Source organism: Scardinius erythrophthalmus (genome assembly GCF_964197995.2).
Source record: "Scardinius erythrophthalmus genome assembly, chromosome: 24".
NCBI lineage: Eukaryota > Metazoa > Chordata > Actinopteri > Cypriniformes > Leuciscidae > Scardinius > Scardinius erythrophthalmus.
The window spans coordinates 33,051,015-33,063,767 of NC_138244.1; the positions used below are offsets into that span (position 1 = coordinate 33,051,015).

Below are 12,753 nucleotides of genomic sequence, written 5' to 3' on the forward strand. Positions count from 1 at the left end.
ACATGAGGCAGATTTGTTGAACTGTCACTGCAAAACTCTACACACAAATCTCTTTATTTCTCATTGCCTACACCATGTTGTCATTTAGAAAGCACTAGCATTCAATATTGTTCACTCAAGTCAGCACAGTTTCAGCTCATTTAGCACACAATTACCCAAGTGGAAACACTAAGAGTCAAAATTTAACACGCATCATTCAGATCCTTCAGTAGATATATAAAAGGGCCCAAATCAGTTTATTGAGTTTTGGAACAATGGATCCAGAAAGACATGAAGGAAGAGATGGAGGAGGGATAAGAAGGAGGAGGAGCAAGGGCAAGAATACAAGCAGTCTCAGATGAAATTCAAGCCACTCTAGTTGCCCATGTCTTTGTCAATGGTATGACTATGAGGGAGGCTGGCCTACGAGTAAGGCCAAATTTGAGTCGCTTTACCGTCGCCTCGAGAACCTTCAGGGAGGTGTGGTGGCAAACACAATTCTATCACTGAATAAGAGACAAACCTTTCCAATAGTCTTTGATGAGGTTTATTTTCTTGCAAGAAAAGGCCAGCAGTCGTACAGTCACACAGAGTGCCACAGAGTGTGACAGTGAAGGGAGGGCATCCTTCATCCTTTATAGTCTTGACTCCAGAGTGTTATCTTTCTAGGCAAATGATGATATTTCAACCATATGTGGAACATTCTTAGACGTGTTCATCATATTGTGTCCTTGAGTGGAGGCCCTCCTGTCACGACCAACACTCTTTACCATTCCAATACAATTCCATATTAGAATAAGGTTTGTGTGTGCTCTTTTACTGTCAAATTATGGTCACACACATCTTACTGTAAGTAAATTTAAAAAAAATTAGAGGAGAGAGTAAAAAAAATATATACATATATTTTGTGTGTGTGTTGTACTGTGTAGTACATGAATGAATAAAAATGTGCAAATGTATCCATTGGTTGTGTCTTTTGTGTTCATCATGTGAAAAGGTTTGTGAGGGGGGGAACCACAAGTAACATAACTTACCAGTTTAGGAAATGTTGTTTTGAATTTATTGCACCAGTGTGTTAGACTATGTTGTAGTGTGTGTGATTTTGAGAGCTTGTGTGTCCTGTCTGAGGGCAAAGTTTGTTTTTTCAGCAAGAGTGAATGGTTTTGAGTGTAGAGCTTCATTTTAACCTGAAAATAGGATGTTTGGGGAATTGGGTGAGACGTTATGGATTTGTGTTTACAGTTTTGAGAATACGAGGCATAGTTTCAAGAAATGTGTTTAAGCAATCGAGAAAAACTGTAAGTCCTATTGTACCTATTCCTATTGAATTTTAGTTGTAGTTCCACCAGAGTTCCACTGGGGGCGATTACCCATGAGTGCAAAATGAATGGGAGTCTATAGAGCTTGATGGCTAAATTTGTCTCTTTCACCCGATTGCCGTTGAGAAATCTCAGATTTGATTGTAGGTTTTGCAAGTTCAACATGGGTTATAGGTCAAAAGTTGAATGAACTTATGTCCTTTCAATTTCTTACAGGTTGAGTTGTTGTTGCCCATAAAATGCTAGCATTCTGCTAATGAACGCTGATTAGTCAGTGAAGGACTGATTACGACCAGAGATACCGCTTGATGGCATCGTGGCATCCGAAGCGGGACCAGAATGTTAAGGTGGACTTTTTCGCCCAAGTTTTTTTTTATTTTTTTATGCAGCAACTTTTTTTTTGGTTACTGACACTTTTATCTGCCTATGGTTATGTATGTACTGTGAAATTTACACGGAAAATAAATTGAATTTGAGTACTTGTGTTATTCTTGTGTTAGGAAATACAGGATATCCTACATATGGTATAGTATTGCCACCTTAAAAAAAAAACTATTTTTGTTCTATTTTTCGAGAGAAAAGAAAGTGCAGAGCACGAAAGCAACAAAGTGACTGAAGGATTGCAGTAAGCAGTGTCTCTGGTCGGACGATGTGTATGACGTCATTGACATTTTAAAATACTTTTTAAAGCAAATAGCCTAAGTGACTCAAAAAAATCTAACACCCAGCAATGTGTAATTTCTTTGCATCTCCTTTCGAATACAACATTCAAATTATTAGACAAAAAATTATATCTTGAGAAAAGTGGATTTTGATGGGTATAGCTCCATAGACCTCCATTCTCGTCCTGTGAGCGCCCTCATATGGAACCAGAGTGGAACTGCAACCAGTTTAGAAGCCAGAAGTTTACTGAAAGTAAATGGTAAATGGTAAATGGACTGCATTTATATAGCGCTTTCACAGACCCAATGGCCACCAAAGCGCTTTACAATATTGCCTCACATTCACCCATTCACTCACTCATTCACCGACGGCGGTGTCAGCCATGCAAGGCGATCCAGCTCGTCGGGAGAAGCTGGGGTTAGGTGTCTTGCTCAAGGACACCTCGACACTTGGTCAGGTGGAACCGGGGATTGAACCACCAACCTTCCGGTTTGTAGACAATCTACATGAACCACTGAGCCACTGCCGCCCCAAGTCAGTCTGTGTATCAGTCAGTCAGTCAGTGTATCAGTCAGTCTGTGTATCAGTCAGTCTGTGTATCGGTAAGTCAGTGTATCAGTCAGTCAGTGTATCGGTCAGTCAGTGTATCGGTCAGTCAGTCAGTGTATCGGTCAGTCAGTATATCAGTCAGTCAGTCTGTGTATCAGTCAGTTAGTGTATCGGTCAGTCAGTCTGTGTATCAGTCAGTTAGTGTATCGGTCAGTCAGTATATCGGTCAGTCAGTCTGTGTATCAGTCAGTTAGTGTATCGGTCAGTCAGTGTATCGGTCAGTCAGTTAGTGTATCGGTCAGTCTGTGTATCGGTCAGTCAGTAAGTGTATCGGTCAGTCAGTCAGTGTATCATTATTTATTACTGTTACTATTAGTTTTTTTGTCTGACAAATTAAAGCATTGATATTTACTGTACAACAAAATAAAGAAATGCACAGGAATGCTGTTTTGCTGCAGTTTAATGGTGATTACACAGAGGAGTATGGCAGTTCCAACAAGGTAGACACAAGAGGGGGACACACACCTGCTGCTTACACTATACAATAGCTTGCTATGTATTTAATTTAGTTTGTTCTTGGTAAAGCTGTATATTAAGGTTATGCTTATTGATGCTATATTAACTTTTTATTAACACGTAATATATATTTATTAATGACTTTATAAAGTATTATTAATTTTGTAGACATTTATCAGACACCTTTATCCAAGGTGACTTACAAGGTTTATCAAGCTGTAAAATGCTATAAAAAACATCAACAATACTACAACAAATTCAGCCACGGACAAGAGCAAACCCTGACCAACTTTATCCCTCCCTAATCCTGCAGTGCTTGGCCAATTATACGCTGCCCTTTGGGAACTCCTGGCCAAAGCTGGCGATGGCATAGGCGGTGTTTGACACAAGTCTCTGAGTCGCCTATAGTGGTGCACCTTCCCATCCGGGTGCTTTTAGAGTGTGTATTTTTTAGCCCTGCCAATTTCTGACTGACCAGACTGATTTTGTTCCACCAAGGCAGACAGACGGACTGAAACCAACTTAAGAGACTAAAAACAAACATTGAAAATTGAGAAAGTAAAAAAGAAAGCAAGAAAGCTCAGCTCATTTTTTCATCTCCTTTTCTTTAGCTCTCCACTTGGCACTCGATGCGCTGGTTGAGGCAGTTGTAGCAGTCCTGGTGTCTGCTTCGGCAGCTCTTACAGGCAAGTTCCCTGGCATACTCGCATGACAAGCACTCACTCTGAACTTTAGAGCAGTTGTCGCAGTACACCTTTTGGCACTTTAAGCAGTAATTTCTGTGATTCAAGCAGTCCCTGCATTTCAACTGTTTCTTCTTGGGGATATTGTCGCAGGTGCACTTCCCTTCAAATTCTGTGCAGTCATTGCAGGTATTCTGGTAGTCAACAGACTTGCAGTCCTGGCACTTCCCCATCTTGGCTTTGCAGTTGTTGCAGAAGGTCGTCTTGCTCAAGCATTCTGTGCAGGCGGTCACGGCTTTACAGTCGGGGCAGGACAGCTGCAGCTGGTAAGGGCACTTCTCGATGGTGAAGCCCAGGTTCCTCAGGTTAGAGAAACCTTTCTGGACCAGTGTCACGTCGTCACTATCGAAGAGCTGGGTGTAGGTGAAGTACATGTGCACATTGTCCGCATTGCGCCACAGAGAGAAGGGTTTCTGAGACAGGGGCTCGTCGATCTTTCTATCGCATTTGTCACTGAAACAGTGCTTCAGGCAGGGTGAGTTGGTGGTGTAGAAGACCACGCAGCCGCCGCCTTGCAGGGTCTGCTCTAGCTTCCACCCCAGCCACTCTGCCCCCGTCATGGGCTTGGGTTCCTGGCCTGGTGGCAGGTCCCATCCGTTTGTTGGATTCTTCAGGATTTTGAACTCGGAGCAGTAGGCGCCGGGATCTGGACGCACTGCTATGTAGTTGGCTCTCAATGGGGTATTGAAGTCCTGTACCAATTTGGTGACTCTAGGCTGCTGCTCGTTCCCCTTCTCCAGGTACTGGACTGGACTGTTACCCTTGCACTGGTCGGGGGTCAGTCCGATCATGAAGCTCATCTGGTCCAGGTGTCCAGGGTTGTCTACATTCTTAAGAAGGAAACTGAGAGAGAGAGAGAGAGAGAGAGAGAGAGAGAGAGAGAAAATTAATTAAAAGGCTTTAGTCCACAGCAGTGACAACAGTGACTCATCAGTATAAAAGTTGAGAAAAACATTCTGATCAACCATTTTGTCCCTACTCTCAAGAAATCAGTGAACTAACAAAGTACAAAATGCTGTGTAGTGATTTATTACTTGAAGTGAGAAACCTCAAAACCCTCTACAAATGCATTTACATTTTCCTTAATTTATTTAGGGGGATATTCAACTTTTTCCAACTTTACTTTTACAGATACTGACCAATGTGTCCCTATCCCTGTGACCTTACTGAATGACTTGCATTTCTCTGAACACTTACTCCTTCACCAGTGTCCTCAGCACCTCTGGCTTGATTTGTTCAGCACTGCCAAGCCCAGTATGAAGCAGGAGCAGCACGGTTACCCAGCTGATATGCATCTTTAACTATAAAAAGAAAAAAAAAAGAATTAATGCTTTAAAAAATAAAGACATTTTGTCAAGTTCACCGGAATTCATATTGAGCCAAGATAATTGTATGAATAGAATTTTTGAAAATAAGAATTATTTCCTAATATCAGGCAATATTTTTTACATTTAAAGGGTAACTAAAGGTGTTTTGTGTGTGTGTTTCATGCTCCCATGTGTTGCTGTGGCACACGCTCTCTCAAAAAGATGTGAATATTCTGCCTGAATAAAGGACATTAAAAGTAAGAATAACATGTTGTTCTAATCATTCCAATACCTTCAAGCATTCTCTGACTAGCACAGAATAAAGGAGAGAAAGTTCAAGCAAACATCAGGCCCCATTCTTCTCCCTCCCTTCTAACTGAAGGGAACAGAGTACCATAATGTATTTAAGGTGGTACTGATACCAGGACTTATTTGTGCTGCTTTTTGTCGGACGTGCATGTGTTCCATCGTTCCGTCAGAAAGCTCAGAACAATCGTTGGATTGGATGCCAATCATTATTAAACCAATCGGTTAAACCTAGGGGCGGGGCTGTAGTACTTAGGCCAGCGCCAGCAAAATGGTTGGTCAGAATTTGAAAGACATCAAAAGGAACAAACAGTCTAAACCGTCTCCAATTCCTCGCGCCCCGCTGACACGCCCAGTTGATAATACCTAGAATATCAAAATCGACTGCTGGCGGTAGATCCTTTTCCTATTTAGCACCAAAACTTTGGAACAGTCTTCCTAACATTGTCCGGGAAGCAGACACACTCTGTCAGTTCAAATCTAGATTAAAGACACATCTCTTTGACATAGCATTCACATAATACATTATAGACTTCTATAATTCAATATTAGGCTGCATAGATTAGGTCAGCTGGAACCGGGAACACTTCCCATAAATCCTGATGTACTTGTTACATCATGAGAAGAATGGCATCTACGCTAATTTTAGTGTCTTTGTTTATCCCAAGGTTTTCCCGCAGCCTGCCGGATCCAGGCCGTTTCCAGATCTGATGAAGGACCTTCGCCTGGACCCGGTGTCAACGCAGTGCTGAAGTGCCAACTAGTCTCTCCCTATGGAGGATCCCTTTCCCACTCTACAGATAAAGCGTCGTCGGGAAAACTCAATTTGCGTATCTACCCCGAATTGATAAAATAAAATAAAATTCTGAATCAAAACTATAAGGAAACACCAGTAATTTGTTTAGGTTTGGTTTGTAGGGAATTCCAAACCTGCACACATATATTCAAACGCACATAACTATTGAACCCGTTCTTAATGCGCATCTGAACGCCATCAGCGTTTCTCACAGGTTCGTGTTTAAAGTCTGTGTAGAGAGAATGGTGTCGTCTTAGCGGCCCCTAATTTAATAACAAATGATCGTTGCGACGGAAGCGAATCAATCAAAACTAACTTTAGCTGGAAAATAACTTTATTAAAGAACCGCTATAAAGCCAAAACAATCTTACGTTAAATTATACATTTATCTCTGTAAAGCTGCTTTGAGACAATCTACATTGTTAAAAGCGCTATATAAATGAAGATGACTTGACTTGACTTGACTTGATATGTGATATGGCGAATGATGGTAAAACAAAGATTCAAAACAGAAAGATATACGGAGATACGGAGATTACAGACGCAAACCAACTCAGAGTTGCAGCAAGGCAGACCTTAGCTGAGTACCTGCACTTTTTGTTGAGGATTTCACCAGTTCATCAAAGGATTGTCTGTACTACTGACATTGTTTGAGTTCTTTCAGTCAAACAGGATTTTTGAGTAAATGATCTGTTTCTAAACCTATCCTTGAGAATTAGGAGTAATTAACAGTACATAAGAGTCTCAGAAAAACTTGGTACTAAATACTATCTTAGCATATTCTTAAATTGAATCCTTAAGAAAAAATACTGTAAATTCCAATCAGGACTTTTTGCCTTCTGAAAGGAATAAAGCACCCAGGATCTATAGAAACTCCCTAGTGTAACACACATAGGACTAGTGAATTTGAGAATGCTGTGTAGTATAGTTTAGCTTTCTCTCACATATGCACACACAGCAAGAGACACACTTTCTGAACAGTAGTACACTCACACAGACTACAAAAACCAAAAACACACACATACAATGTGAGTACAAGGAGTGCTGTAGTTAAAATGCAAAACGTTTATACAGCATACAATATTTATTTTACAACGTCAACCCTTGATCTATTCTCATATACACACACACACATACACAGTCGCCTCCAGAATTGTTCACTTCCTTAATACAGTGTAACTGGTTATAGCAAAATAAATGCACGTGTACATTCAGTATTTGTGAAAACAAGAAAATTATCAGTATTGGACATGACAAAAACATATCTGACCAAAATAATTGCATATCTTTCTAAATACACAGTGCTCAAAGTTATGCACACCCTGTAAATTGAAATGCAGTTATTTTGGACAGACATGTTTTTGCAATGTCTATTAGTCTGAATGTACACTTGTCTTTGCTAAAACCAACTTTCAGTGACATTATATCAAGGGTGTGAATAATTCTGGAAGCTACTGGATATATTTATTTATTTAAGACTTAAAGCACCTCTCGCCACCTGGCATCAGAGAGCTGTACAGAGCATTGAAACATTACTGTGTATTGTTTTTAAATGGCCAAAATGAAGCAAACAGAAGCACATTAGAAACGGCCACCATCAACCACTAATCTAAAGTGTTTCCACAAACTTACCTCTGTTCGGTGCTCCAAGTAAAACTCGTTTGACTGCAGCTCTAATGCACAGCGATCTTTCAATCCTTCTTTTATACTGTACATATCCCTACTTGGAACCAGTCCAAGAGACTTTGTCAACTGATAAGGGGAGAAGTTGTAGTTGTGTAGGCAGGGTCGCAGATAGGATTTTTTAACTGGGTGGGACCAAGCTGTCAGCAAATGATTTAAACTCAATTCGTTATTTTGCGTAATTTGGGCTTTAACTAGTGCTCAAGTAGGCTAGTTACTTTGCGTACTTTGGGCTAATGAAATATGCAATTTTGCATATATTTTCGGTAGATAGATCTGAACATATGATAAAGCCAGGTGCAAAATTATTTTTTCATTTTGTTTAGACACAAGAGGAAAAAAAAAAAGGAAAAAAAAGAGGGATTTCAGGATATATGCTTTCATTACCGAGGAAATCAAAATATAGGATACTGTCCATAGCCTTAAAAAAAAAAACAATTTAAAATGTCACATAAATCAGGCCAGGAATGATTTATTAACAAATCCCTCTGAAAATATCTTCAGAATACTGCTAAGTGTATAACTGGAAAGTTTGGTGTTTGTAGCGTTTATACGCCCACGTATAAATATTATTAATTATTATTCATAACGAATTATGATCAATAATTAATAATTTAATTATTTTCAATTATTTACTGTAACAGAATCAATAATATGATCATTTATCAGTTCATCCAATGAACAGAAAGCATAAACAATTATTAACTCTAGGAAATATAATATCTTCCTGGCCAAGAAAGAATAACCCCCTAACAGTAAATTAAGAAATAGGGTAAAAGCATAGGTAACTTTTGATCGAAGTTCAAGACAATAAAATTTGATAAGCACATACACAAGCAATATCTTTTCAAATACAAACAATACTTTATTGATTATATACTAACACCTAACACAAACAAGACTATGGATTATTCTAACAACTAATGTCTAACACAAACACACGCACACGTTCATACAAGTTACAGCAAGAATTACAAAAAGAAACAAAGAAAGAACAAAATAAAATAAAGAGGAAGAATGAGTTTGGAAAGAAGGAGTTTAAGGGTAAGAGGAAGAAAATTCCGAATTTCTATGCACTTGTAAGACCTGACCTGGAACGAACCATCAATCATTAATTTAACCCTTCTATCGTTTCTTAAACAGGTTAATATTTATATACAAAACACCAGTTTCAGTTAGGAGTCTGGAGGCGTCTACTTGCGTTTCCATTTTTGCGTTCCTTTTGGGAATTCCTTTGTCTGCGTTCGCTGGCTGGTCTCCTCGTGCCTGATAGATGGGGGCCACGTGGTGTGCTGGATGGTTGATGGTCTTTGAAGTTGAAAGCGTGAGTTGCAGCCGCGAATCGTGGAACGAAACTTTGCAGCAAAACTTAAGTTAAAACCGAGACTTTCAATCGGAAAAGAAGAATAACACAAAAGAAAGAAAGAAAATAAGATACGGAAAGGAGATGACTGGAATTAATTCTAACCCATCTGATCTTAATTTGGGTTGATCTGCTCGTCTGTTAACGTTACATGGTTACTAAAACCATCGTCTGCCGTCTCCGTCTTTGTTCTGCACTCGTTGAGAGCTCTTCTGTATCAGAACATTTTGAACGAACTTAGAGAGCGAACTGCCAACCCCCCCAACGCTCTGCGCTGGGTTTTTAAAGGGTTTTTAAAACAAATAAAGGTTTGTTACCCTACCAATGAAGTCCTGACTGTTGCTTTGTTTGCAAAGTCATAAATCATGTCTTCCCTGGGGGTTTCTCTAATGAAACTAAAAGACCAGATGCACAGTTTAGGCATGATTTCTAATTATCAGAATATGAAACATTTTATGAAGATTTAATTGCAGCCATCTTTTAAATCATGAGCATACGATCCCATTGAAATGAAACACAACACACTTTCATTCACACATGCACCTAATAATTATAACAATTACATGAATTATATGGGATTAAAGCATATTAAATGGACACATGTATTGTAGAAACACATAGAATGATGTATGATGCTTTGATGTATGATGTCTGATCATAGGTCCATTGAAAATTGTTCTTGAAGGATTTTATGTATAGTTATTGGTAAAAATCAGTTCTCTGGTTTGAAGAGACAGAACACTGTTTGTTCGTTCAGAGGTCTTAAGGAGGAGGGGTTCAGGAATGTTTGCTGGTATCGATCCGTCTTGTAAAACTATCAAACGTTGACCAGTTCTTCCTTCAGTAAACCAATAAAAGTCTTTGGTTAGCAGACTTCCTGGAGACTGTGAATGATTCATAGCTCTGTGTTGGGTAATTTGAATCTGGAATGTGAGGACTCTTGTTGTGAGACCTTGGTCTCTGTCTTTCTCTTAACCAATCAGTAATTTGGCAACACAGCTAGCTTTGACCAGTTATGTGTTAGTGATGGGGCTGTAATTAGTCAGCCTGGTCGGCGCCTGGATCCTGTGACAAGATGGATGAGGATCATTTGACGTTCTGAACAAATCTTCTGTTTTGTTCGGCAGGAAGTAGAGAGTTTGAATTAATTTTCTGGAAGAAAATTAGTCTGTGGTTGGTTTCTTCTCATTGTCGTTACATATCCCCCCTTAGTTCAATGATGGGTTGAGTAGAAGACATCGGTGAACTCTGGAGAAATGGGTAGAGGAAGCAAACACACACAGAAACAACACCTCCATGACTGGTCACTTTACTGGTGCAGGGCATTAGATTACCTAGGCATAAACAGGTTCACTCTCTCAATATAGTTAATCAAGTTGAATAAAGTTTAGTTCAATTTTAGGACGTTATCCTAATTTGTTTTGGGACGGTGATTAATTTTGTGACTAAATTTGATTTGTTTGTTTTATTCTCTTCTAAATTGTTCTAGGTTTAGACCAATTTACCTTTCAATTTGTGATTCGAATGATGCAGGGAGTTCTCTGGCTCACATTCGTTTTGAGGTGACTTACAAATATTAGGCGTGGTGTGTCAATCCTATTATTGTGACCTTGACCCTTATGGGGCGGACAGGCATTTTACCTAATAAAAGAAGAAAAGGAAGGAAGGAAGAGGTAAAACAAAACAAAGCAGTTGAGTGTTCCTCCTGATATGACTTGTAACTACTGTTGCACAGCTAAGGTGTCAGGGATCATGATGTAATGATAGGTGTTCTCAGGTGCACTTGTTGGATGAGTAGTTAGTTGCCATGTTTCCTATGGTAAGTGTAGCTAAGTTGTTAACCCTCTGGGGACCAAGCTGTTTTTGGGGCCCTTGAGATGTTCTGACATGCTCTGACATTTGTGCTTTTTTCAGTTATTTATAAACATGTTAATGGCAAAGGTGTAAATTCACTCTATATAGCACAAACAGGCCTACCATAATATGCGAGCAACATGTATGTAGATGTTTGTATTTTTAAGAGAATAATGTTTATGCGTGGTTATTTAAAAAAATAAAAATGAAAGTTGCTGAAATAAGACCACAAAACTCATACAAAATATGTGCCCACAAGACTTTTGACTAATGGATGTTTTCTCTTCGAGTTCTAGCTTCAAAATTATGTGAAAATAGTCTTGCTTTATCGTTCACAAAAAAAATACATTGATTTAAATGGTGTAAAACAGGTTTTGCTTGGAAAGCCAATATGCGAGGGGGAGGAGTAGTTTACACCTTAGATTACCCAGTCCCACCCACTCTGCATAATGACTCTGCATAATTAGCCATTCATTCAGGTGTGACACTGACTGAGCCACAATGCAAGGACAAAATAGCCTATATATTTAGAAGAAGACTTATATTGACCATTTAAGATTTTGCTTACATCTATCTTGTAAATATGTTTTGCTATTTTATTAAAAAGGTTACAATTACAACAATAATTACAATTTCAGCAATATTTCTGCAAAAAAGTACTCTTTCTTTGTAAAAAAAAAAAAAAGATTATAGGCCTACATTTTATCATATGTATTCATTAGTTTGAATATAGCCAACATTGGAACATCTTAGTCTATGACTTTATTTTTGACAAAATAGTATTTTATATATATGAGCAGAAAAGCTTATTTGATGTGACAGTATATTCTACAGTAAAAACTGTACCCAAATCTAGTCAACAAAATATTGTCTTTCATACTTCGCCTGACTGTAACGTTGTTTTTATGAAATATTAGGGCATAGCCTATAAATGTTAATTTGCAGTTTAATACGTTGCTTATACAAATATATTTTATTTCAACATATTTCAGTCGATTTTTACTCATCTCAGTAGGCTCTAGCAAAGCAGTTTATTCACACACAGACACGCGATTCATATTTAGGCTAAACAGTCTTTACAAATATGTACCCTTCATTCATCTCACAGAAACGCGATTCATATTTAGGCTAAACAGTCTTTACAAATATGTAGCCTACCCTTCATTCATCTCACAGAAACGCGATTCATATTTAGGGTAAACAGTCTTTACAAATATGTACCCTTCATTCATCTCACAGAAACGCGATTCATATTTAGGCTAAACAGTCTTTACAAATATGTACCCTTCATTCATCTCACAGAAACGCGATTCATATTTAGGGTAAACAGTCTTTACAAATATGTACCCTTCATTCATCTCACAGAAACGCGATTCATATTTAGGCTAAACAGTCTTTACAAATATGTACCCTTCATTCATCTCACAGAAACGTGATTCATATTTAGGCTAAACAGTCTTTACAAATATGTACCCTTCATTCATCTCACAGAAACGCGATTCATATTTAGGCTAAACAGTCTTTACAAATATGTACCCTTCATTCATCTCACAGAAACGCGATTCATATTTAGGCTAAACAGTCTTTACAAATATGTACCCTTCATTCATCTCACAGAAACGCGATTCATATTTAGGCTAAACAGTCTTTACAAATATGTACCCTTCATTCATCT

At 38.6% G+C, this 12,753-nt stretch overlaps 1 protein-coding gene across 1 annotated transcript; it reads right to left on the bottom strand.

The window, feature by feature from the left end:
- Positions 1-2,952: 2,952 nt before the first annotated feature.
- LOC308684482 (uncharacterized protein) lies at positions 2,953-8,096 on the bottom strand. The gene is made up of 3 exons (XM_081355720.1): positions 7,811-8,096; positions 4,967-5,070; positions 2,953-4,612 (listed from the first exon to the last, which is right to left on the bottom strand). Exons 1-3 carry the CDS (start codon positions 7,892-7,894, stop codon positions 3,634-3,636), a joined length of 1,167 nt encoding a protein of 388 aa, XP_081211846.1. The 5' UTR covers positions 7,895-8,096; the 3' UTR covers positions 2,953-3,633.
- Between the last annotated feature and the right edge of the window lie 4,657 nt (positions 8,097-12,753).

What these genes read in the sequence shown, in the direction of transcription:
- LOC308684482 (XM_081355720.1), bottom strand. Translation starts at nt 7,894, where the DNA reads ATGTACAGTATAAAAGAAGGATTGAAAGATCGCTGTGCATTAGAGCTG. An exon ending in ACTTGGAGCACCGAACAGAG is followed by an intron (nt 5,071 to 7,810) that starts GTAAGTTTGTGG and finishes TTCTTTTTATAG; the next exon opens with TTAAAGATGCATATCAGCTG. An exon ending in CTGAGGACACTGGTGAAGGA is followed by an intron (nt 4,613 to 4,966) that starts GTAAGTGTTCAG and finishes TCTCTCTCTCAG; the next exon opens with TTTCCTTCTTAAGAATGTAG.